At 41.2% G+C, this 23,312-nt stretch overlaps 2 protein-coding genes across 6 annotated transcripts in view; one reads left to right on the forward strand and one right to left on the reverse strand.

Moving 5' to 3' along the window:
• Nucleotides 1-6,268, reverse strand: part of crlf3 (cytokine receptor-like factor 3) — a 67,907-nt gene extending 61,639 nt beyond the window's left edge. The window contains exons 1-2 of one of the 2 annotated variants that reach the window (XM_059948223.1): nucleotides 6,146-6,250; nucleotides 6,017-6,058 (exon numbers count right to left, since the gene is read on the reverse strand). The gene's annotated coding sequence lies outside the window, so the exon portion shown is untranslated. Of the gene's footprint in view, nucleotides 1-6,016; nucleotides 6,059-6,145 lie in introns of both variants that reach the window. The other variant, XM_059948222.1, reaches the window with a different exon arrangement.
• The window catches only part of atad5a (ATPase family AAA domain containing 5a), a 90,447-nt gene that overhangs the window by 17,257 nt on the left and 49,878 nt on the right, over nucleotides 1-23,312 (forward strand). For 2 of the 4 annotated variants that reach the window (XM_059948214.1, XM_059948217.1), the window contains exons 1-9: nucleotides 6,458-6,733; nucleotides 6,960-7,042; nucleotides 8,026-9,830; nucleotides 12,092-12,182; nucleotides 13,418-13,570; nucleotides 15,523-15,664; nucleotides 16,834-16,918; nucleotides 18,215-18,396; nucleotides 21,474-21,631. In XM_059948214.1, coding sequence (XP_059804197.1) covers nucleotides 6,995-7,042; nucleotides 8,026-9,830; nucleotides 12,092-12,182; nucleotides 13,418-13,570; nucleotides 15,523-15,664; nucleotides 16,834-16,918; nucleotides 18,215-18,396; nucleotides 21,474-21,631 — 2,664 coding nt within the window. In that variant the 5' untranslated portion in view covers nucleotides 6,458-6,733; nucleotides 6,960-6,994. Of the gene's footprint in view, nucleotides 1-6,457; nucleotides 6,734-6,959; nucleotides 7,043-8,025; nucleotides 9,831-12,091; nucleotides 12,183-13,417; nucleotides 13,571-15,522; nucleotides 15,665-16,833; nucleotides 16,919-18,214; nucleotides 18,397-21,473; nucleotides 21,632-23,312 lie in introns of those variants that run through there. The other 2 variants (XM_059948215.1, XM_059948216.1) reach the window with 2 other exon arrangements.

Below are 23,312 nucleotides of genomic sequence, written 5' to 3' on the forward strand. Positions count from 1 at the left end.
ATCACATAAAGCCACGAGCAGTTGGTGCATATCACAAGTTCTGGTTATGCGACCACTGACGCTAAGCAGAAAATCTCTCAATAGTATTGATAATGGCTGGGCTCACCAGTCTTGTAAAAACACTGCCCAGAAGGCAATAGCAAACTAGTTCTGTAGAAAAATTTGCCTATGTCACACAACACGGCAAGCGAATGTACAGAAAGACATGTTGTACAAATAAAAGAAAATAAATGAATAATACTGAACACCCAAGTTGTAGAGTCTTTTAACATTGAGTCTGTAGGTTATAGAATTAATTCAGATGTGGTGAGTGAAGTTATCCAACTTTGTCTATTTCCTCCAGTCCTGACTGGACAAGATTTAGAAAATTGGGGGTGGGGGGAGGGAGGAAGAAACACAAGTTGATCGGTGAAACTGGGGGAGGGGGGAAGAGAGGAGGGAGTGAAATAAGAGCTGAGAAGTTGATTGGTGAAAGAGATACAGGGCTGGAGAAGGGGGGAGTCTGTTTGGAGAGGACAGAAGGGGGGAGGAGCACCAGAGGGAGGTGGTGGGCAGGTAAGCAACTGAGGTGGGAGGGGGGAAAAGGGGATGGGGAGTGGCGAAGGGGGAGGTGAAGTTCAAGAAATCGATGGTCATGTCATCAAGGTTGAAAGCTAACCAGACGAAATACAAGGTGTTGCTCCTACAACCTAGGTGTGGCCTCATCACGACAGGAGAGGAGGTTGGACTCAGGCTGGAGGAGGAACAACATCCTGTAGTCTCAAATCTGATGGCATGAACATTGATTTCTTGAACTTCCAGCAATCCCACAAACACCCACCCCAGCATTCCACACTCCCTCTCTCACCTCATCTCCTTACCTGCCCATCACCTCCCTCTGGAGCTCCTCCCCCTTTTCTTTTGTCAATGGCTTTCCGTCTTCAGATTTCCCCCTTCTCCAGCCCAGTATCTCTTTCACCTCTCTGCCTCCCACTCCCAGTTCCACCTCTCACCTGTGCTTCTTCTTTCCTCTCCCCACCTTCTACTCTGACTCCTCATCTTTTTCTCCCCTTCTAGTCCTAATGAAGGGTCTTGGCCTGAAACGTCAACTATACTCTTTTCTATAGATGCTGCCTGGCCGGCTGAGTTTCTCCACCATTTTGTGTGTGATATTCAGTGCCATTAGTAGGTAATTGGAAAAGTTCTTGGAGCTCCAGGGAAAGAACAAGGGAGTGTGGCTTAAAATACTCCACTGAAAAGAGTAGGTACATGCTCAAAGGGATGAGTGGCTTTCCTTCACACTGCAAAAATTCTAGTATGCAATTCTATGATAAGATAGTAACTGATTTTATGCCAGCAACCAACCACTGCACCCCCAAGTAGATATATGCATATACATTGGCTGAAGATGGGAATATTCTTAGTTTTAAAAAAATCACTTGTAAAGGACTGAAGGAAATAAGATAAAATAATTTTAATGAGGGAAAATCTCAAGAGTTTATGGGAACACAAAAACTATATGAAATATTATGGGGGGGGTAGGAAGTACTGTGATGTTCATCCAATATTCCAGACTTCAAGGAATATTATGAAACTGAACTGTAACCTTTAACAAACTAACTTTAATCTTCCATGGGCATCTGCAATTATATCAATATTTCCATTCTGGCAACCTAAAGCATCCTTCATTTTCATTAACCTTGTTCCAACATAGGATTAGCTGGCCCATGTTCTGAGGTTTGCTTATGTAACTCTATGCAGAAAAACATAATACTCACTTGAGATTTATTATCTTACAGTAAAATAAAGTACAATAGGATGCATGAAAATTATACATAGACATGCAAAAGACAAACTATGCAGTGAAAAACATACTGAAAACACAAGTGGTAGAGTCTTTGAAGTTGAGTCTAGGTTGCGGAATCAGTTCAGATGTGAGGCGAGTGAAGTTCTCCAACTCCATCTATTTCCTTTTCTCTACACAGGAAACAGGAGGCGGCCATTCAGTGTCTCATGGCTGCTCTACCATTCAATAAAATCATGACTCATCCGTTATCTCAGTGTACTTTCTAACAAGGTTGCTGAGCTAGTTGTGGAGGCCTTCAAGCAAAAAAACTTGATGCCTTCACACTGTGGCAGTGACCTGAAGGAGCATGTGGACTTATTAAAACAAGCTCTGTGTAACGGGACTTCTGACCTGACCAGTGTTGCATTTTACTGGCATACTCACTTAGCTCAACTAAAAAAAACAACAAAGAATGGATGCCCACTGCTCTCACAGCACAAGTAGATATTTTACAGACTATTAGTTGCCTTAACCATATACTCCATCTTAATTAGAAACATAGAAAACCTACAATATAGTCCCTTCAGCCCACAAAGCTGCACTGAACATGTCCCTACCTTAGAACTACCTAGGCTTTACCCATAGCCATCTATTTTTCTAAGCTCATGTAGCCATCCAGGGGCCTCTTAAAAGACCCTATCGTTTCCACCTCCACCACCGCCATCAGCAGCCCATTCCACGTACTCACCACTCTCTGCGTAAAAAACTTATCCAACATCTCCTCTGTACCTACTTCCAAGCACCTTACAACTATGCCCTCTCATGCTAGCCATTTCAGCCGGGGGGAAAAGCCACTGACTATCCACATGATCAATGCCCTTATACACCTCTATCAGGTCACCTTCATCCTCTGTCGCTCCAAGGAGAAAAGGTTGAGTTCATTCAACCTATTCTCATAAAACATGCTCCCCAATCCAGGCACCATCCTTGTAAATCTCCTCTGCACCCTTTCTATGGTGTCCACGTCCTTCCCATAGTGAGGCAACCAGAATTGAGCACAGTACTCCAAGTGGGGTCTGACCAGGGTCCTATATAGCTGCAACTTTACCTCTCGGCTCTTGAACTCAATCCCATGATTGATGAAGGCCAATCAGATTTTATAATATGCAAATCAACCTCTATTGTCAAGTATTAATATATCACCAATTCAGAAAACTCTTATTTCTATCAACCAGACATGAAAATACCAGAAAAAAGCATAAAGCAAGTAAAAGCTGGAGACACTCAGCAGGTTAGACTGAATCTGTGCCACAAGAAATAGTTAAGTTTGATTAAACATATTTAAACTGATATGTTAACTCTGTTTGGAGACAAGAAATGTTGGAATCTGGAGCAACATACAAGATGCAAAGGAACTCAGCAGGTCAGGCAGCATCTTTGCAAGGAAATGGAAGATCAATATTTCATAGAGATCTTTTGTCTGGACCTGCCATCCAAAATGTTGCCCATTTCCCTCCATAGATGTGGTTGGACCGAGTTCCTAATGCATTATGTGTCTCTTGACAGATGCACAACCTTCTCAGTATTTTCAGCATTTGCTGTTTTTAGCATCTAGAGTTTTTAAATTTTGTCTTAATAAAAGGAAATTTCCACGCTAATACAGAAATCTAACCACATGCTACCTGCGACAAAAATATATTCTTAACTCACTTCACAAGATTTTGCTTTACCTCCTACTATAAAATCACATTTTCTTCATTGCAAGCTGTGACTCAGTTGGCACCATCTCATCTTTGAGTCAGAAGGTTTTGGTTTCAAGCTTCAAGAAAAACCTAAGCTGACACTCCCATGCACTGCTCAGTCTTTTGGATGGGATTACAGGCACCAAAGTTTCCATGGCACTATTCCAATAAAGAATAGTGGAAGGGAGAGTAGCCTGTATACTCCTGCACTAATATCTACATATCTATCCCTCAATCACATCACTAAATCTATTTATCGTAGAATTACCACAGCACTGAAGAACTCATTGGGTATATTCTTGCTCATTATAGAGCAATCTATTTAGTTCAATTCACCCACTTTCTCCAAAGCTCTAATTGTTCACTCTTAAAAATCCTTTCCATTCCTTTATTAAGACACAGATTAATTCTGTTTGCAACACACTTGCCAACTCCAAATCCTAACTAATTGACTTTTAGAAAGTTTTTCCACACAGCATTTTTGTATCTCTGCCCAGAATTTTAAAATGTTTCCCTTGTTGCATGAACCATCAGCTAATTTTTTCCCCAATTCACCTGAGCAAAAACAGTCATAACCTTGCACATTATAGTTAAGTCTCTTCCCAAATATTATTCACTCCGGAAAACAATCCAGTTGCTCCATTCTATTCCTCTATTCATAATTATATTCAGGAGTCTTCTGTGCAATTTCACAAGTAAATTTTTTTCCCCAGGATCTGAACATCTCTGTCAAGAACTGAATTTAGCCCAGGCCATTTTCTTAAATCACTTTGGTCCTTCCACTCTGGTCAGTCCTTGGGAGATGTTGCAAGGAGCACTTTGCAACATCCCCAATGACTGACCAGCATGGGAGGGCTTTTACAAATGGCATTGAGAACCTTGGGAGTATATAGGAGTCCTGTGTAAATAGGAGTAGAAACACACTACCTCATCTACCAGCCCCATCAGAGACCTCCTGCCCTATCTGTAGCCAAATCTGCAGTTCTTGCAACACCTCAAAGCCAGAGTGGAAGCCGGTTATCCTCAATCCCAAGGAGCCATCTTCGAAGAGCTCCCATTGTGATTTTGTTTGGGGAGTTTCAGGATTAACACCCAGCCGTAATGAAGATTAGATTGTCATACATACATCAAAAAACACAGTGAAATGCATCACTGGCATAAAAGCCAGGACCAACAGGCTCCCGAACAGCTTCTTCCACCAGGCCATCAGACTGATTAATTCATGCTGACACAATTGTATTTCCAAGCTATATTGATGGCTCTGTTGTATATCTTACTATACATACTATTACAAATGACTATCATTTGCACATTCAGAAGGAGACGTAACAAAGATTTTTACTCCCCGTGTATGTGAAGGATGTAAGAAATAAAGTTAATTCAATTCATTTTGACTTAGTGATCAAGTGTTGCTTTGTTTCCAGCACCAACATGGAAGACCTACAATTTACTAGTTAACCCTAAAATATGGAAAGAACCAGATCACTTGTAGGAAATCCACACCATCGCAGGGAAGGGAGAACGCACAAACTCCTCAAAGGCAGTGACGAGGATTCAAGTTGGGTCACTTTCACTTCAAGGCTTTACGCTCACCACCGTGCTGCCCTTAGAGGGTGGTGTGCAACTCAGGGAAATATCCAAAGTGTCAGACCACAAGAATTGCGCTCGCAGCCATGATGACGTCTATCTACCCTAACTCCACCTGCCTACTTTAGAGGCAAAAGAGAAAACCTCTCGGGTTTTCTTATCCAAATACATACCCGAACACCTTCTAAACATCGTAATAATATCTGCCTCCATAACCTACTCTGGCAGCTCATTCCAGCCGCTTACTACCTTCTGGTGAAAATTAACCCCTCAGATCCTCTTTAAAATCCTCCCTTCTCATCGTAAACTTGACTTGCAACTCTGGATGCCCCTACTCTGGAAAAGCGATTCTGATAATCCATCCCCCTCATAATTTTATAAACATCTAGATAGTCCCTCCTCTATGTCCCGGTGGGAATATCGACAATTCGCTTTTACAGTCCTTCATGCCAGAACACATTCTGGTCAGTCTCCTTGGCACTCTATTCTTCTTCTTGTAGTGTGGCGACCAGAAGTGTACACAGTACTTTTAAGTGCGGTTTAACCAAATGTTTTTACAACTGCAACACGATGCCACAAGGAGGTCGAAATGAGTTTAGGAAGTGGTGTCAGAACAGTCTGGATGGGTAACTACAGTGGATACGGCAAACCGGCAGTGAATTAATTGCGTAAACTCTTCTATATACAACCACAGAAGCTGGCACGTACATAGCAGCCACATTTTACATTAAAACCGTGAGGGGCTTCGCAGAATGAAAAGTACTCATCTCAGTGTGGGGAAAGCCAAATTTGAAATACAAATCTTTCGCTCAATTATAGCACAAACTTCAGGGGAAAAAAGGTTGAAACTCAGAAATCAGTGAAAGGCAACGCGCAACGGGGAATAAATCAACGCTGTGGATAGGAAGTTTTCTGAAGTTACCTCAGAGTTGTCCCTGCATCAGTCAATCTAGCCAGCGACTTCCTACACCGAAAATTAAAGAGACACTTAAACATTAACATTTCGTCCATCGACAATTAAAAAAAACCCAAAACACTTTAAGAGACTTACCGCTTCAAAATTAGTTCATGCTAAGAGCAAAGCGGAAAAGAAACCCCACGCCCGGGGAGAGCGCCCAACAGGATGAGCCAAGGCCCCGCCGCCTCCATGCACGTCAATCAAACCCGAACCCAATCCCTGATTGACAAGCAGACAAATCCAATCAGTGATTTTATCCCGACCTCAGGGCGGAGTAGGCCGGTACTTGGGGGCGGTAATGGAGGCGGGTACTGGTTCTTGATTGGCAGGCGTCCATGGGTCCGTGAAGTGATTGGTCGGTTTGGCGGAGGGTGAAAGGGCAAGGTAGATTGGCGCCATTTCTCGCTGGCCCGAAACGCTTTCGGCGCCTGTTTCAAAGAAGTTTTACCCCCGTGTCGTGGGGGTGGAACGGGGGAGGGGGGAAAGGATCTGTCTCAGCCGAAATCTCATCTTAAAACATGTCGTCCATGAAAAATGAGTCTTGAATTCAACTGACGGCGTTTCCTTTTTATTCTAACGGCCAACAGAGGAGGCTTCTCCTCGGTGGGCCCAGCTGTCGCCGTAAATGTGAGGGGGCAACGCGATGTGGGTCTACGCCCTTCCCTCCCAAGGCTCTTAAAGGTGAGTGTGTGGCTTTCCATTCCAGTTCTAATCTGTCAGTATTCGTTCGCGCCCCCTTTTTGTTCACAAAGAGGTCTCGATTCTTCGTCGTCCGTTGAAGTCGCAGCATTTGATAACAACACACAGCATGATACAGTTTTAATATCTGTATTTCTCACTGATTCTCGTGATTCTAAACGGATAATCGCGTTACACTTGTCATATGCTCTTGGCTTTTACTCTGCAGGTTTCTAAAGTGACAAGGGGGAGAAGATTGCTGATATGGTTGGGATTCTTGCTATGGCCGATACAGTGGAGGAATATGATCTTGTGAGAATCTATTATTTTGTTGATCTTTATGAAAAATATCCTTAAGTGTTCTAGGATATAGTGTATTTTATATTTTTGAACGTAGTATTATTAATATTGCCTGTTTATAACACGGTAGAATTACCTGCAATGGGTACTTAAGTATGGATAAGATGTCATCAGATCCACTGTCAGCATTCTTTCCCAAGCCAACATCCCTAGCACACCGTATCGGACTGGAAAGAACATGAACTTTAGATGGGCAGGCTTAAATGCTTAACACCAGGTTCCCAAAACAGGCACTTTGTTCTATGCTCCTTTGTCAAGGTAAACAGAAGAAACAATTTGACAATTCCCAGTACTACCTCAGAAAATTACTTAACATACCCACTGACGTCCAAAGATGTTTAAAATGGAAAATTAGTATTTGGGGTGACACTGAGGAACTTGAGTCTGTATCTTAGGGGTACAAAGAGATCCAAGTAAATGATAAAAGGAGCACACTACCTGACAAAGGGTCTCAACCCGAAACGTTGACTGCTCCTTTTAACGGATGCTGCCCAATCTGCTGAGTTCATCCAGCTTTTTTGTACGTCTTGATTTGACCACAGCATCTGTAGTGCACTTTGTGTGTACACTACCAAACTTTCTCCCTACCCATCCTGTCAAACACCTCCTGCACCCATCTGTGCCAGAGTCTCTTGTCTGCCTCATCCACTTCAGAGTCTGTGTAAATTATCATTTGTGCGGGAAAGGGAACTTTATGTGAATATGTTTACATTTGGATTTATTGCTTTACTAATATAAACAATTGAGCAAGTTAACAGAAATAAATAACTAGAATGTGGGATTTCCCTGTCAGAGCAAAAGTTTTACATTTTTGGATCATGTGCTGTTCTAATTATCAACTGGACAATAACTTTCTGTTAACAATATTGCTGATCAAGGTGACGAAATGTGCTGTTAAATATTACAATTTATTAGTGTTAATGTTTATTTTGCAGCCCTGTAAGAAGCAGAGGAAAGATGTTGAGGATTCCCCCACGAACACAATCACAAGCTACTTTTCACCAGTTTCCAAATCGATTGACACAACCTCCCCATCACCCAAATCCAGCAACATACTCGATTACTTCAAGAAAACTCAAAGTGGGCAACACACTGCTTCACACTCTGTTGAACGGGAAGGAAAGAATTCCGCAGGATTATCTGTGAGCAACAGTAAGGAATTAACTCCAAAGAGGCAACGATCCAGTAAAAGAGTTAATTTAAACAACAGACTCTCGGCCTCAGATTGCAATGAGGTGGTTGAAATAAGCGATGCCAGTAACTTGAGTACTGCAGAACTGGATGGCGTGAGGTCCATGGTTGGGGTTCTTGGCAGTGATACAGCAGCACTGATTGCTCAGCTCTGCGCACAGAGTGAGGAGCTGTTTGAAGACAACAAAGATAACGTTTCCATTGATCTTGATACCACAGCACGAAGGAAAACAGCAACTGGAATCAAAAAGGGAATAGAAAGTACCAACTATTTATGTAGCAACCCATTGAAGAAAACACAGAAGAAAAGAGTTAGAAGGAAAGAGGTGGGTTCTTCTGGACAATCAGATGTTGAGAGTAAGACTAAGCAAGATTGCTGTAATGAAGGTTCTGTGGCTTCCCAGATTGTGGTCATTGAAGATGAGGGAACACATCTCAGTGAGGAAAATGTAGAGCCAACTGCTGAAGAGGCAAGTTCCCTGAACAATAGCACAGTTACTGTATCATATGAGGAATTTATGAAGAACCAAGAGAGTACAAAGGTTTTGGCTGAGAAAGGAGCTGGGATCCAATCTGAAACAGTCCAGGATGTCAGCCTCAGAGAAAGCACAAATTTAACAGTCCCTCAGCAAGTATCTCCCAAAACCATGACTGTCCACGTCCAAGTTCACACTAATGATGTGTGTACCTTGCCTCGCACTTCCAAAGTAAAACAGAAGAAGATAGCATCAATCTTTCTGCGTAAAAAAATGGACCCTGAAGATGAGGTTGCTGAAATCCAAGAAGCTGGCCCACATTCTGCTGAGGGTTCTGACCCAGGTCCCCTCAGAAGATCCAATGTTGTGATAGCAGAGGAAGAGCTGGAGCTGTCTGTGTTGGACACAGCTGAGAAATCTCCTGTGAAGACCAAATGCAGCCGTGCTGAAAGGGACCAGTTTATGAGTGCTTTCAGGCAACCACTCACTGCAGAGCTGGTGAAAAATGGGATCAAGAAGGTGGTGCGGAAGTCAAGGGGCTCAAAGGAAGGATTAGCAGCACCAAGTCTGGCAGCAGAGGAAGGTAGTGACAAGCCCAGCCAAGAGAAGGAAAATGAGGAATCTGCCCATTTTGCAATGTCAACCCAAGCCAGCAAAGATTGTAGGGTGAACGTAAAAGACTCTGGAAGCATGAAAAAGAAAAAAAGAAAAAGCAGGAACTGTCCCCAGGACAATGGGAAAGCAGACTGTATAAATGTAGTTGATAATGAAGGGGAGCAAGCTGATTCCAATGTGAAAATATCTCAAGAGTACACTGCAAACCCAAAACCATCGATGCATATTGATCCAGCAACAACCCGATCAAATGAAACCTGCAGAATTACGCGACAAAGCCTTAGACAGCAAAGAGATACTTGTGTCTATGACCTGACTCCAAGTAAGCCTATTGCAGTGGATAGTCTGGGTACCCCAGTCCATGTGTCAACACCAAAGCGCGCACATTGGTCTTCAGAAGAAAACAGCATCTACAAAGCAGAAATGCTTCCTGCCAACCCTAATCAAAGTCCTTTCAGGTAAAGTGTTTTACATTAGACAGACAGACATACTTTATTGATCCCGAGGGAAATTGGGTTAGAGCTAGGGACAACCTATCAAGCATGCTCTGCTATTCAATGAGATCATGGCTAATCTGGTTGTGGATTCAGCTCCACCTACCTGCCTTTTCCCCGGATCCCTTAATTCCCTGCAGTGCAAAAACTTTCCAAATATTAACTTCTATCTTAACTTTCCAAATATTTACATCATCATGGTATTGACTGTCTCTCTCTCTGAAAGATTATACTACTTTGGAGTAATTTGATATTAAGAGATTCCTTTGGTTGGCATGGATGAGTTGGACCTAAGGGCCTGATTCTATGCTGTATAGTTTTATTGTAAATCCCGTTGACAGCTGCAGCTATGTTATAGCAAATTAGAATTTCTTTAATGCTGATGGAGGCATAGAATTAGTGTTTTTAAAAAAAGTGACATAGGAGCAGAGTTAGGCTATTTGGCCCATTGTGCCAATCCATCATGACTGATTTATTATCTCCACCATCCCTCATTCTCCTGCCTTCTCCCTGTAGCCTTTGATGGCCTTGCTAATCAAGAACTTATCAACCGTTGCATTAAGTACACCCAGTGATTTAATCTCCACAGTCATCAAGAACCTGTCAACCTCTAAATATACCTGATGACATCACCTTATCTGATTCCCTACTCTCTGGCTAAAGAAATTCCTCCTCATCTCCACTCTAAAAGGCGTCCTTGTGTTGTGAGGTTGTGCCCCCTGGTCTTTGAGTCCCTCGGTATAGAAAACATCCTCTCCGCATCCACTCTATCTTGGCCTTTCGATGTTTGATAGGTTTCATTGAGATTCCCCCACCCCGTTCTTCTAAGAATTAGGATTGCAAGGAAGACGATATTGTAGGAGCAGTGTATTTTTGATTGAAAGTTGTTATTATTAATTATTATTTTCCAGACATGGCATTGATGGAAATGAATGTAGGTTTTTTATAAAACTGATTAAGTCTGTATACAGGCACTACAGTGCTGCTTAACCTGCTGGCTAGGGTCATTATTTATACTGAATTTCAGTTGTTGCAGTCTCTTGCATCTTGAAACAATGTATTTTAGTTAATAAATTTGAAGTTTTCTTTATGGCTTTGTAATTGGGGAGGAAGCTGAGGCAATGATCACTTGTGGAGTACTGATGATAGTGTTATCATCGAATGGCTGAACAGACTTAAGGGGCCAAATGGCTTTGACATTTTCCTATGTACATTGGGTTTAGGTTAATCGGGACATTGGTTAATCAGGGAAGCTGTTTACTTGGAACAAGAACTTGATAAAGAAAGTCTCCTGGATTTCCTTTGTTTATTTGGGACACTATGCCGCTTAATTGGAGCAACTAGAGTCAGACATGTGTACCAGTATGGCTATTAGACACTACACCATGCTTAGTATGAACAGATTTAAATAGTATCAGTTGCATGTGTTTGTGTTTGGTTAACCATTTGGGCCGACGGATGCTGATACAAAAAGCGATGATTTTTGATAATTTGATTTTTGTTTTGACTTATTAAAATTTCAGACCCTTGCCGAGATGCCATGAAAAGATTCAAAAACGCACCACAGTATAAACTATCCTGTTAATAACTATTGCAAGCTAATACAATTTTATAGTACTGTAATATTTAAAGCAGGGGGTTGATAGGTTCTTGATTATGGAGAGAAAGCAGGAGAATGGGGTTGAGAGGGATAATAAATCAGCCACGATGGAATGGTGGAGCAGACTTGATGGGCCGAATGGCCTAATTCTGTTCCTATGTCTTAAGATTTTTTTTGGAAGGTTGGGTTACAGCTTCTTTCCACAGGCCATAAGTTTTCTAAACACCCTGCTACCACCCAGTACACATTATTTACGACCGTGTCAGACAGTTGTATAGGTGCTTTGCTAAATTTGTACATCTACAGAATATTTTTAGTTTTGATTGATATTATTCTGCTAATATTTTATGTGCTGTCTGTACTGTCTTTTGTACCTTTGTCCCAGAGGAACGATGTTTTGTTTAGCTGTTTACACGTGTGTGATTGGATGACTGTAAACTTAAATGCTTGAAGAGAGCATTCACTGGCATAGACCAGTTGAGCTAAATGACCTGTTTCTGTGTAGTAAATACTGTGCACTTTCATAGAAGGCTTGGGCTTATTTACACAAATGTTGGAACTCTGGTATGAAGCGTGAGTATAGTGGTGAACGAGTTTTTGAATAATTTATGTGTTGGTTTTTCAGAATGAAGTTTACACGGCTCTCTCAGTCGAACAGTGCTGAAGGAGTCAGAGGAGGGGATGAGAATTTGGATTTTACCCCCAAGAGCAACCAGGTGTTTGTAGTTTTTGCACAAACATAGTTTTAATGTTATGGTCTATGTAAACAACAATGTGCACAAATGTGAACCATGCTGCAACCTTTGACACTTGTCCTTTAAGACTCACTTTAATTCAGCCTGCGTGAAATGATACATCAAAATATGGTTAGATTTTTATAATTATGATTATTATTTACAGAATGTTAGAGTAGTTATTATGCATCCACGGTTAGATAGGCACAATCAGCCTTTTAGCAGTACAGTGTAACCCAATCAGGGTTAGTCTGATATAGGATTGGTTATGCTGTTGCCACCACCAGACCATGTGCTCGGTTTGCTTGTTTTGTGCTTGAGAATTCTATTTTATTTGATCTGTTGTATCACTGTATATCACTCACTCTACTTAGTCAACAGATTGTGAGAGATTAGCTTCACTTGTCAAGTGTACGGCACATCCAAACATACAGTGAAATGCATCGTTTGCATCAATGACCAACACAGTCCGAGACCTGCTTCATGCTTCCAGAGCCAATGTAGTGTGTCTAGAACTTACTAACCCTAACCTGATACAGTACAGTGCAAAAGTCTTAGGCACATATATAAGGCTAGGACTTCTGCAAAGTATCTGTAGTAATTGTATGTTTTATACTGTACTACTACAGCTGAAAAAAACTAATTTCGTTACATATACACCTAAGATTTTTGCATAGTCTCTTGTATGTTTTTTGGAATGCAGGAGAAAACCGGAGTACCTGGAGGAAACTCACATGGTTAAGGGGAGAACATACAAATTCCTTGTAGTCAGTGGTGACAACTGAACCTCAATCTCAGGATACACAAACTGCTATTCTACCGCATGATTGTGGTTTCAGGTCCACTGGAAATTTGAAGATATTATTCAAATAATAGTTTACAGCACAGTTGAATTCTGAACTGAGAGAAGTTTTGCTTTTGGATATGACATTAAACTAAAACCATGCCTGTGTTCTCAGGTGGACACACCTTGGGGTAGGAAGCTATCCGCATTGCCTTTACTAATATGCTTTTCTCAATAAAAGCCAGATTATATGGACAGTGTAGTCTTACTGTTTGTGAGAGGCATCCTGTGCACAATTGGCTGGCATGCCTTTGTGTGGTACAGATTAAAGCAACTCCATTAAAGTTTCCTGAGGTAGTATTAGATAAAGTTTCATTGTGAAAACTTCTCATTTGTATTTTTCTAATTGTTAATATATTCCATTATCAAACAGATATACAGATCCAAGAACTTGGCTGAAGCAAAGAGAGTGGTTGAGGACGCCAAAGCACAGAACAAGTGCAGGAATAATCCTGAAACCATTACACCACTGAGGCGGTCGATGCGACAGCAAGCCAAAAATGATGAAAAATCTCCTGGGACTGAGGTACTAGTATAGCAAGGGATAAAATTGGTCTTCATGAAGATCACCGTGGTCATTTATACATGGAGCTGAAAGATAATGGGGAGATCTTAAGTGGAATTTTTGCATCTGTATTTACCCAGGAGACAGACATAGAGTCTATAAAACTGAGGCAAAACAACAGTGAGATCTTGGACTAGATACAGATTACAGAGAAAGAGATGCTTTTGGTCTTGAGGCAATTTAGGATGTATAAGTCCCCAGGGCCTAACAAGGTGTTTCCTCATACCTTTTGTGAGGCTGATTCAGAAATTTGAGGGGCCCTATTTTAAAAATCTTTAGATAAACAAGAGAATTGGAAGACAATTTACATGTACATCGAAACATACAATGAATTGTGTTATTTGCATTAACAAAAAAAAGACGATTGTGCTACGGCAGCCCTCAAGTGTCGCCATGCTTCTGGTGCCCAGCGGGGAGAATGTTGTTCTGTTATTCAAGAAAGGCTCTAGGAATAGTCCAGGAAATTATAGGCTGGTGAGTCTGACATCAGAAGTAAATAAATTACTGGAAGGTATTCTAAGGAACCAAATTTCAGTCTTCAAATTTTAAATTGAAAATTGACACTGTTTTTCCCCTAAATATCTTGGTTCCTGTCACACTGATTCCAGTCAGACACATGTAATATCACTTGAGATAAATGTATTTTAAAAGATTGAAGACCTGCTTTAATCGTCTGACTAGCTTAAAAACATATGGTCAAATGTGCCATTTATAACTACGACCAACAGTCCAAGGATGTGCTGGGGTTAAACCACAAGAGTGGCCGTGCTTCTGGCACCAACTTAGCACTCCCACGCTCACTAACCCTAACTCGTACCTCTTTGAGAATGTGGGTTTCCTGAGAAGCCAGAGGAATCCTGTCTGGTTATGGGGAGACTACAAACTCTGTACAGACAGAGATGGGAATTGAACCCCAGCCCCAATGTAAAGTGATTCGCTAGCTGCTGCACTAATGTGCTACCCTGAGCTGTAGGTTTCTATGTAAATAGTACTGACATGGTAGGACCGAGTTGAAGAAATTTTGGAAATAATTCTGGGAAGCAAGTCCACTCCTTAAATACATGGTTCTTATTTTATAATTCTTATTACATTATGACATACCTTAAGCCATCTAGACTTTGCTGGTTCTCAGAGCAACCAATTCTTCTACTTACTTTTCCTGTAACCTGTGTCCTGAAAGTGACCATTAACACCACCTGATTCTCCTGCAACTGATCTCTGCTAAGGGAATCCGGTGGCCAGTTAACCTACAAACAAGCAGACCTTCAGGAAATGGGAAGAAGCCAGAGCACCCAGGTCACAGAGAGAACGTATAAACTCAGGTCAAACAACTCCAGAGGTAAGAATTGAACTCGGGTCACTGAACCTGTGAGGCAGCAGAACTACGTGGCCATGCTGTTTCATGCTCTTCAAGTATTTTGGCAGCATGATAGCGCAGTACTTTACAGCTCCGGTTGTAAGATGAGAGTTCAATTTCCACTGCTGTCTGTAAAGAGTTTGTATGTTTTTCCTGTGGTTGTGTAGGTTTCCTCCCAAATTCCAAAGAGGTTCGGGTTAGTGTCAGTGAGTTGTGGGCATGCTCTGTTGGTGCCGGAAGCATGGCGACACTTAAAGGCTGCCCCAGTACAATCCTCGTTCTTTTTTTGTCATTAATGCAATTCACCGTATGTTTCGAAGTACATGTGATAAGTAAGCTCATCTTTAAAATCCTTGTGACAAATTTCATTTTTAAGTAAATATTTGTAGTATTTAGCTTATTGCTGAGATTCCCAAATGCTGATTATCACAAAAAAGAAAATACTGTGGGTGAATACAGCTCAGTGGAGTGCAGTTTTCATATAGATATACCGATCACTCTCATGTGTATCAGTAATTTTAGTGACACCATATTCTTATCACTTCCTTTTATTCAGAACCTTTCAGTTAACTTGAGTTCAAGTACAGAAAGCAACTCATCGTGTAAAATTCTAAATGAAAAGAAGCCCAAGAAACTGACAAATTTGAGTGACGTGTTAGGGAAGAGTTTGGGTGCACCAGCAGCCAAGAACACAACAGGTAAGTAATCTGTTACTCTTCATGGTGTTACTTTTTCATGCACTCCCTTCCTTGTGGAACATCCTTTGTGGTAATTTACTGAGGGTCAGCTTTGTATGTATCCGTGGGTGTAACATTTATATAAAACCATAACATAAATCCTTATAATTCAGACTGAATGAATGGAGCTGATGTTCTTGGAGGAATGGAATTGAAAAGTGGCGGAAGTGTGATTGGAGTCTGGCTAGTACAGATTCAAAGTTTGTCCACAAGAAAGGATTATGAGAAACTAAGTGAACTCTCATTAAAAAAAATGTAAAAATTTGCAAAAGTAGATTGATTTGCACTGAAGTGGTAAAGATCAAACGTTGTCCCATTAACTGCCCTTCAGATTCTTAAAGCAGATCTCATTTTATTTCATCCCAGTAATTTTAGTTCCATTCTCCTTGGCGTTAATCTATTTTTACAATTTTAATTTTAAATTAAGGATGTGAAAGAATGAGAGAGTCCAGAAAATGTTTACAAGAAAAATTTTTGGGTTGAGGGATGAGTTAGTGAATCTAGATCCTTTTTTCTTTAAAGAGAAGGCCAAAGAGAGATTTGATAGAAGTATACAAAGTCAGAAGGGGTCTGAGTTGAGAATAGTGGGTAGAGGGATCACAGACTAGAGCAGGGGTTCCCAACCTTTTTTATGCCATGGACTCCTACCATTAACTGAGGGTTCTGTGGACCCCAGGTTGGAAACCCCAACACTAGAAGTATATAATATATGGGAAGCGAGTTAATTAGAGTCACGAGGAAGAGCTTTTACCCAGTGTGTGGTGCAATATGAGTTATACTGTTGCAGCTCTGGTGGAGACACACTCCATTGTGGCCTTCAAGAGAAAACGATCTGGGGAGATGGGACTGAAGAATAACAATGGTACATCCAGCCTTGGTGCAATGGGCCAACTGGCCTCCTTCTGTGCTATAGCTACTCTAAAATTACTGCCAGACGTCCCTGTTTCTAAATTCGTAGCATGAGTCAAATGTCACAGCACAACTGTTCGTAAATTGAATGGGGGATGTTGTTAATTTCTCCCCATTTACAACTGTTTTGTGATTGTGAGTTTTTCCCATTTGTTGTATTCAGTAATGTGATTTTAATTGTTTGGGTAACTGGTTTGATTATGATTTTTGTTTTGATTTAGAAGACATCAAAGTTGCTTCCATATTTTTAACTAAAAAGGTGGTCAAAGCTCACCCGTTGGAACCTATCACTATTGATGAGAGCAGGTAAGTACATTTATTCACCCTGTACCTTTTCCCTAGACAGCAGGAGGTGTTTACACCATTGTTCCTACACTAATACATTAGAACAAATATTACTCAATTAGCCCCATTCAGCAAAACCAGGGTGGGGCTAACAATTTATTTCCTTTTTAAACTAATTTTTCCAATTCTCTTAAAAAGTTGCTATTGAATCTATTTTATACCTTCTTTCAGGTAATGCATTCCAGAGCAGCCTTATTTATGTACAAATAATTCTGGAGAAATTGCATTTTCAGCATTTTGAAAGATGACTTTTATTTGTCACATGTACGTACATTGTAACATCAAAGCATAGGGAAATGTGTTGTTTGTGTCAAATCAAAACAGCGAGGATTGTGCTGGGCCACCCACAAGCGTTGCCACACTTCCAGTGGCAACATAGAATGGCCGCAACTCACTGACCCTAACCCATACAGGCGGCAGCGGGAATTGAACCCGGACTTGTGCTGTAAACTATTTTGCTAACTGATATTTCACTCTACCTGCAGGATACTGGTTATATTTGCAAACCATGCCATTACAGTACAATATTATATTTTGTACTATACTTCACTGGGAATAGTGTGTACAGTTCTAGTCACCTCATTATAAGAAGCATGTGGAAGCTTTAGAGAGGGTGCAGAGGAGATTTACCAGAAGGTTGTCTGGATTAAAGAGCACGTTTTATGAAGACAGGTTGAACAAGCTATGACTATTCTCTTTGGAATAAAAAAGGATGAGATGTGGCTTGATAGAGGTGTACAAGATGCTGAGAGTGAACAGCCAGAGACTTCCTTCCCAGGGTGGAAATGGCTGATACAAAGGAACATAACTTTAAGATATAAGAAGGACAGTTGTAGGGGGATGATGTCAGAGATAGGTTTTTTCACGGGGAGTGGTGAGTGAGTGGAACATACTGCTAGGGATGGTGGTAGAGGCAGATACCTTAAGGATATTTAGTAAACTCTTACACAGGCACGTGGATGACAGAAAAATAGGTAGGAAAGGAGGGTTAAGTTAATCTTAGATTAGGTTAAATGGACAGCATAAAATCATGGGACAACGGCCCTGTACTGTGCTGAAGTGCTCTATGTTCTAAAAGAATGATAAAGCAGCACCTACAGAAAGAAACACAGTTAAAAGTTTCACTGCAGATGCTTCCTGATCTACTGAGTACTTCCAGTGTTTTCTGCAGTTTTTTTTTACTGAAAAGAATGATGCTTATCATGAAACTGAAATCTAAATATATCAACAAACCTCTTCTTTTTCTGTCCCCCATAGTTGTAATGGATCTGAAAATTCTCAGGACATGGAACAGTTCCGAGCTAAGCGTCAGTTTCTCATGAGTGGTTTGCCGGATTCCTTGAAAAAGCACATAGCAAAGGCGGCGGCAGCAATGGAGATCTATTCTACTGCTGGTGTTTCTTTCCAAACTGTTGTTCATGTCCAGCAAAGAAGTCAAGGTGAGAACAGAATAGTACAGCACAGGGTCAGGTTCTTCAGCCCACAATGTCTGTACCAAGCTTGATGTCAAATTAAACTAATCCCTTCTGCCTGTACATGATCCATATTCCTCCATTCCTTACATGTTTGTGCGTCTATCTGAATGCCTCTCATATCGGCTTCTACTACCGCCTCTGGCAATGCGTTCCACACACCCACCACTCTGTATAAAGAAAACTTAGCCCTACACATCTTCAAATTTTCCCCATATCATCTTAAAACTATGCCCTCTACTTTTTGACATTTCTAGATTTTAGCTGCATATGACATCTCTTTGACTTATAACTTTATAAAGCTATCAGTTCTTTTCCACCCTTTCCCCAGCCCCACCGCAACTACAGAAAACAACCCAAATTTTTCCAACCTCTTCTGATAGCTAATTCCCTCCAATCCAAACAGCATCCTGATAAACCTCTTCTGAAATCTTCCCTAAACCCTCCACATCCTTCCTGTTATGGGATGATCAGAACGGCACGCAATAAATACTCCCTAGTGCCAACCTCAGACGTTTAGGTTTTGAAGTTTGGGAGTGCTGCCTGGAGAAAATGCAGATTGATTTTGTTAAGGAATTGCAATAAATTGTGCAAAGTTCTGAATGTGCCACTAAAAAGATGAGAGGAATCAACATTATAGCCAAATGTCATCAAATGCTCCTCTCCCCTCCACTTTCTTATCTGCCATGTCCCTCGTTTACCCCATGCTCCTGTACCGATGTGCAGCAGATCAGAATCATGTTTATTATCACTGGCATGTGACGTGAAATTTGTTAACTTAGCAGCAGCAGTTCAATGCAATACATAATGTAGAAGAAATAAATACAGTATACATATAGTGAATAGATTAAAAATCATGCAAAAAACGGAAATGCTATATATTTAAAAAGTGAGGTAGTGTCCAAAGTTTCAATGTCTATTTAGGAATCAGATGATAGAGGGGAAGAAGCTGTTCCTGAATCACTGAGTGTGTCCCTTCAGGCTTCTGTATCTCCTACCTGATGGTAACAGTGAGAAAAAAGCATGCCCTGGGTGCTTAATAATGGATGCTGCCTTTCTGAGACACTGCTCCTTGATGATATTCCTGGGTACTTTGTAGGCTAATACCCAAGATGGAGCCAACTAAATTTACAACCCCCTGCAGCTTCTTGTGGTCCTGTGCAGTAAACTCCTCCTCCCCCCCCCCCCCCCCCCATACCAGACAGTGATGCAACCTGTCAGAATGCTCTCCATGGTACATCTATAGAAATTTCTGAATGTATTTGTTGACATACCAAATCTCTTCAAACTCCTAATGAAGTATAGCCGCTCTCTTGCCCTTTTTTATAACTGCATCGATATGTTGGGACCAGGTTAGATCTCGACACCCAGGAACTTGAAACTGCTCACTCTCTCCACTTCTGATCCTTCTATGAGGATTGGTATGTGCTTCTTCATCTTACCCTTCCTGAAGTCCACAATCAGCACTTTCATCTTACTGGGGGTGAGTGCCAGGTGTGCTGCGATACCACTCCACTAGTTGGCATATCTCACTCCTGTATGCCCTCTCATTACCACATGAGATTCTACCAACAATGGTGGTATTGTCAGCAAATTTATAGATGGTATTTGAGCGATACCTAGCCACACAGTCATGAGTATATAGAAAGTCGAGCAGTGGGTTAAGCACACACCTCTGAGGTGCACCAGTGTTGATTGTCAGCTAGGAGGAGATGTTATCGCCAATCCACACAGATTGTGGTCTTCTGGTTAGGAAGTTGAGGATCCAATTGCAGAAGGAGGTACAGGGGCCCAGGTTCTGCAACTTCTCAATCAAGATTGTGGGTACGATGGTATTAAATGCTGAGATATAGTCGATGAACAGCATCTTGACATAGGTGTTTGTGTTGTCTAGGTGATCTAAAGCTGTGTGAAGAGCCATTGAGATTGCATCTGCTGTTGACCTATTGTGGCAACAGGCAAATTACAATGGATCCAGGTCCTTGCTGAGGCAGGAGTTCAGTCTCGTCATGACCAACCTCTCAAAGCAAATTAGATGTGAGTGCTACTGGGCAATAAGTCATTAAGGCAGCTCACATTATTCTTCTTAGGCACTGGTATAATTGTTGCCTTTTTGAAGCAAGTGGGAACTTCCGCCCGTAGCAGTGAGAGGTTGAAAGTGACCGTGAATACTCCCGCCAGTAGGTTGGCACAGGTTTTCAGAGCCTTACCAGCTACTCCATCTGGACCTTCCACCTTGCAAAGGTTTGATAGAACAGTTCAACTGTCTTGGTGAAGGGTCTTGGCCTGAAACACTGATGCTGTCTGACATGCTGGCATTCGTGTGGGTCTCTGAATTTTCAGCATCTGGAGAATAAGCAATCAATGTTTTGGGCCAAGACCCTTCATCAATCCTGAAGAGTCTCAGCCCAAAACGTCGTCTGTTTATTAACTTCTGTAGATGCTGAATTCCTCCAGCATTTTGTGTATGTTGCTTTTTCTTAGAAAGCAAACTCTTTAAAACAAGTAACAATCTATTGACAGTTTCAAGCAAGTTGTTGCTCCAGGTACAAAAATCTGTAATCTCTTGTGCCTCCCTTTTAAAGTTAATCAGTTTTTGTTTATGTATAGTTTTTCACTGACTGTTGTATTTTTTATTTTCCTGTAAATGCCTGTAAGAAAATGAATCTCCAGGCAGTACATGGTTACATATACATACTTTAATGAAACTTTTTTAAATGGCTAGATACATGATAACATTCTTTATTTACCATCAGCAATAAAGCAGGATATTCCATAATAATTTACTAACAAATTCAGATTTCCTTCCTCAATATTTCTACACATATCTGTAAACCTACCAGTAGTTACAAATGGTCAGAGATGAATATGGATGTGAAAGGCGGGTTGAACAAATGAGAAGTTATAATTTCATTATGACATGATGTAATATAATCTCACATACTCTTGGCTTGTTGTAAACAGACATGCCCTGCATTGGAATGCTTTGGTATTTCATAAAATAGTGTCTCTGATTTTCTAAGCGGCTTGTTTTTATCATCCAGCATCACTACTGTGGGACCTACCATGGCCCAGTTGTGTGATTCTGAAGCAGTTTCAGGATATGAGTGGTAGAATGGAAGGAATTCTGAAATCTTCCCTTTCTCTTGGCGACTTCTCTGAAGTGAATTACACAGCTCCCACAGCAGCACCTTGGGTTGGGGTAAGTGTGGCTTTTAATAGTTTTAATTTGTTGCCATGATGTTTGATTACTGTGCAGTTCAGTTGCTAGTTTGCAATGTTGTACGTGACTCCAGAAAAAGTGTTTTCAATAAGGATGGAGAAGTGAACTCGCCTTTTGCACATCGGTTGTTTATCAATATTTGATTCTGTGTAGTTCGTAAATTCTACTGTATTTCTATTTTTTCATGTAAGTGCCCACAAGGAAAATGAATCTCTAGGGCAGGGGTCAGCAACCTTTACCACTGAAAGAGCCACTTGGACCCGTTTCCCACAGAAAAGAAAACACTGGGAGCCGCAAAACCCGTTTGACATTTAAAATGAAACAACACTGCATACAACGTTTTGTTTTGCCTTTATGCTATGTATAAACAAACTATAATGTGTTGCATTTATGAAATTGATGAACTCCTGCAGAGAAAACGAAATTACATTTCTGCATGCAACAGAAACATTTTGAACTCCGAAAAAAAGACGTTAGGTTAAAGGTTACTTTTAAGTAAAATACTCAACGTCTATTTGAGTCCTTCTTGTATTTATGAAAAACGCCAAACTTAAATTTGCCGCCAGCAGCAAATCAAAAATAACATCAGCCAGCTGTCAGCCTGAAAAATAAAAGGACTATTTCACTGAACAATGAAAACATATGAATATACGTAAAATAATAGGCAATTAAAATATTTATCATACTTGTTCAGGTTGACTCACACCTGACAATGCAGTCGTATTCAGTAGGGATGGATCGATGCTTAGGGGAGTGACCGGGAAGGATAATGTGTTTTTTTCCTCTCTGAACTCACAGAAGCGTTTCCCAAACGATGTTTGCATTGCGATGATTGCAGAATGTAAATACTCCGAATTTATCATGTCGTGACATTGTTTGAACTCTCTCAAATTGGGCAAGTGAGACAATGTGCCTTTCTGTAAATCTCTGGCAAGCAACGTCAACTTGCGCTCGAATGCCAAAACATCCTCCAACATGTGCAGGGCTGTACGTCCTTACCCCGTTGAAGAGCTGTGTTCAGCGTGTTCAGGTGCGCTGTCATGTCTACCATGAAGTGTAGCTTTTCCAGCCACTCTGGCTGTTCCAGCTCAGGAAAGTTGAGCCCTTTGCTGCCCAGGAAAGTTTTCACTTCTTCCAGACACGTGACAAAGCGTTTCAGCACCTCCCCTCTGGACAGCCAGCGATAAAAACACGTAGCGGTTGCTACACGCAGTCAGTAAACTGCAGTCAAAGATAGCTTTATTCGAACTAAACAGCCTTGCTTTTAAGCCTCCCTCAACCCGCCCCCCATGGGCGCGGATGCTGCAAAAGACACGTACTCACAAACCCCCGTAGGCTATCTCCCTTAGCCTGAACGCTGGCTAATTGTGAGCCAGTTCGGATGTGTCAGGAAATGGGTCGCCACAACATCTTATTTAGATTGTACAAGATCACCATAATCTTCAAATTTAGATTTACATTTCAAAAACTAACAAACTAACATAAAATACATTTTAATTAAATACTGACCATGTAGCGGTGTGCTACACGCAGCGCTAAAATTACGACACGGAGTCGGTAACTGCAGTCGAAGGAAAAAACCTTATTCGAAATCTTCAGCCTCACTTTTAAGCCTCCCTCAACCTGCCCCCCGTGGCGCAGAGGCTCCAAAGCTCTGTGC

Source organism: Hypanus sabinus, chromosome 23 (genome assembly GCF_030144855.1).
Source record: "Hypanus sabinus isolate sHypSab1 chromosome 23, sHypSab1.hap1, whole genome shotgun sequence".
NCBI lineage: Eukaryota > Metazoa > Chordata > Chondrichthyes > Myliobatiformes > Dasyatidae > Hypanus > Hypanus sabinus.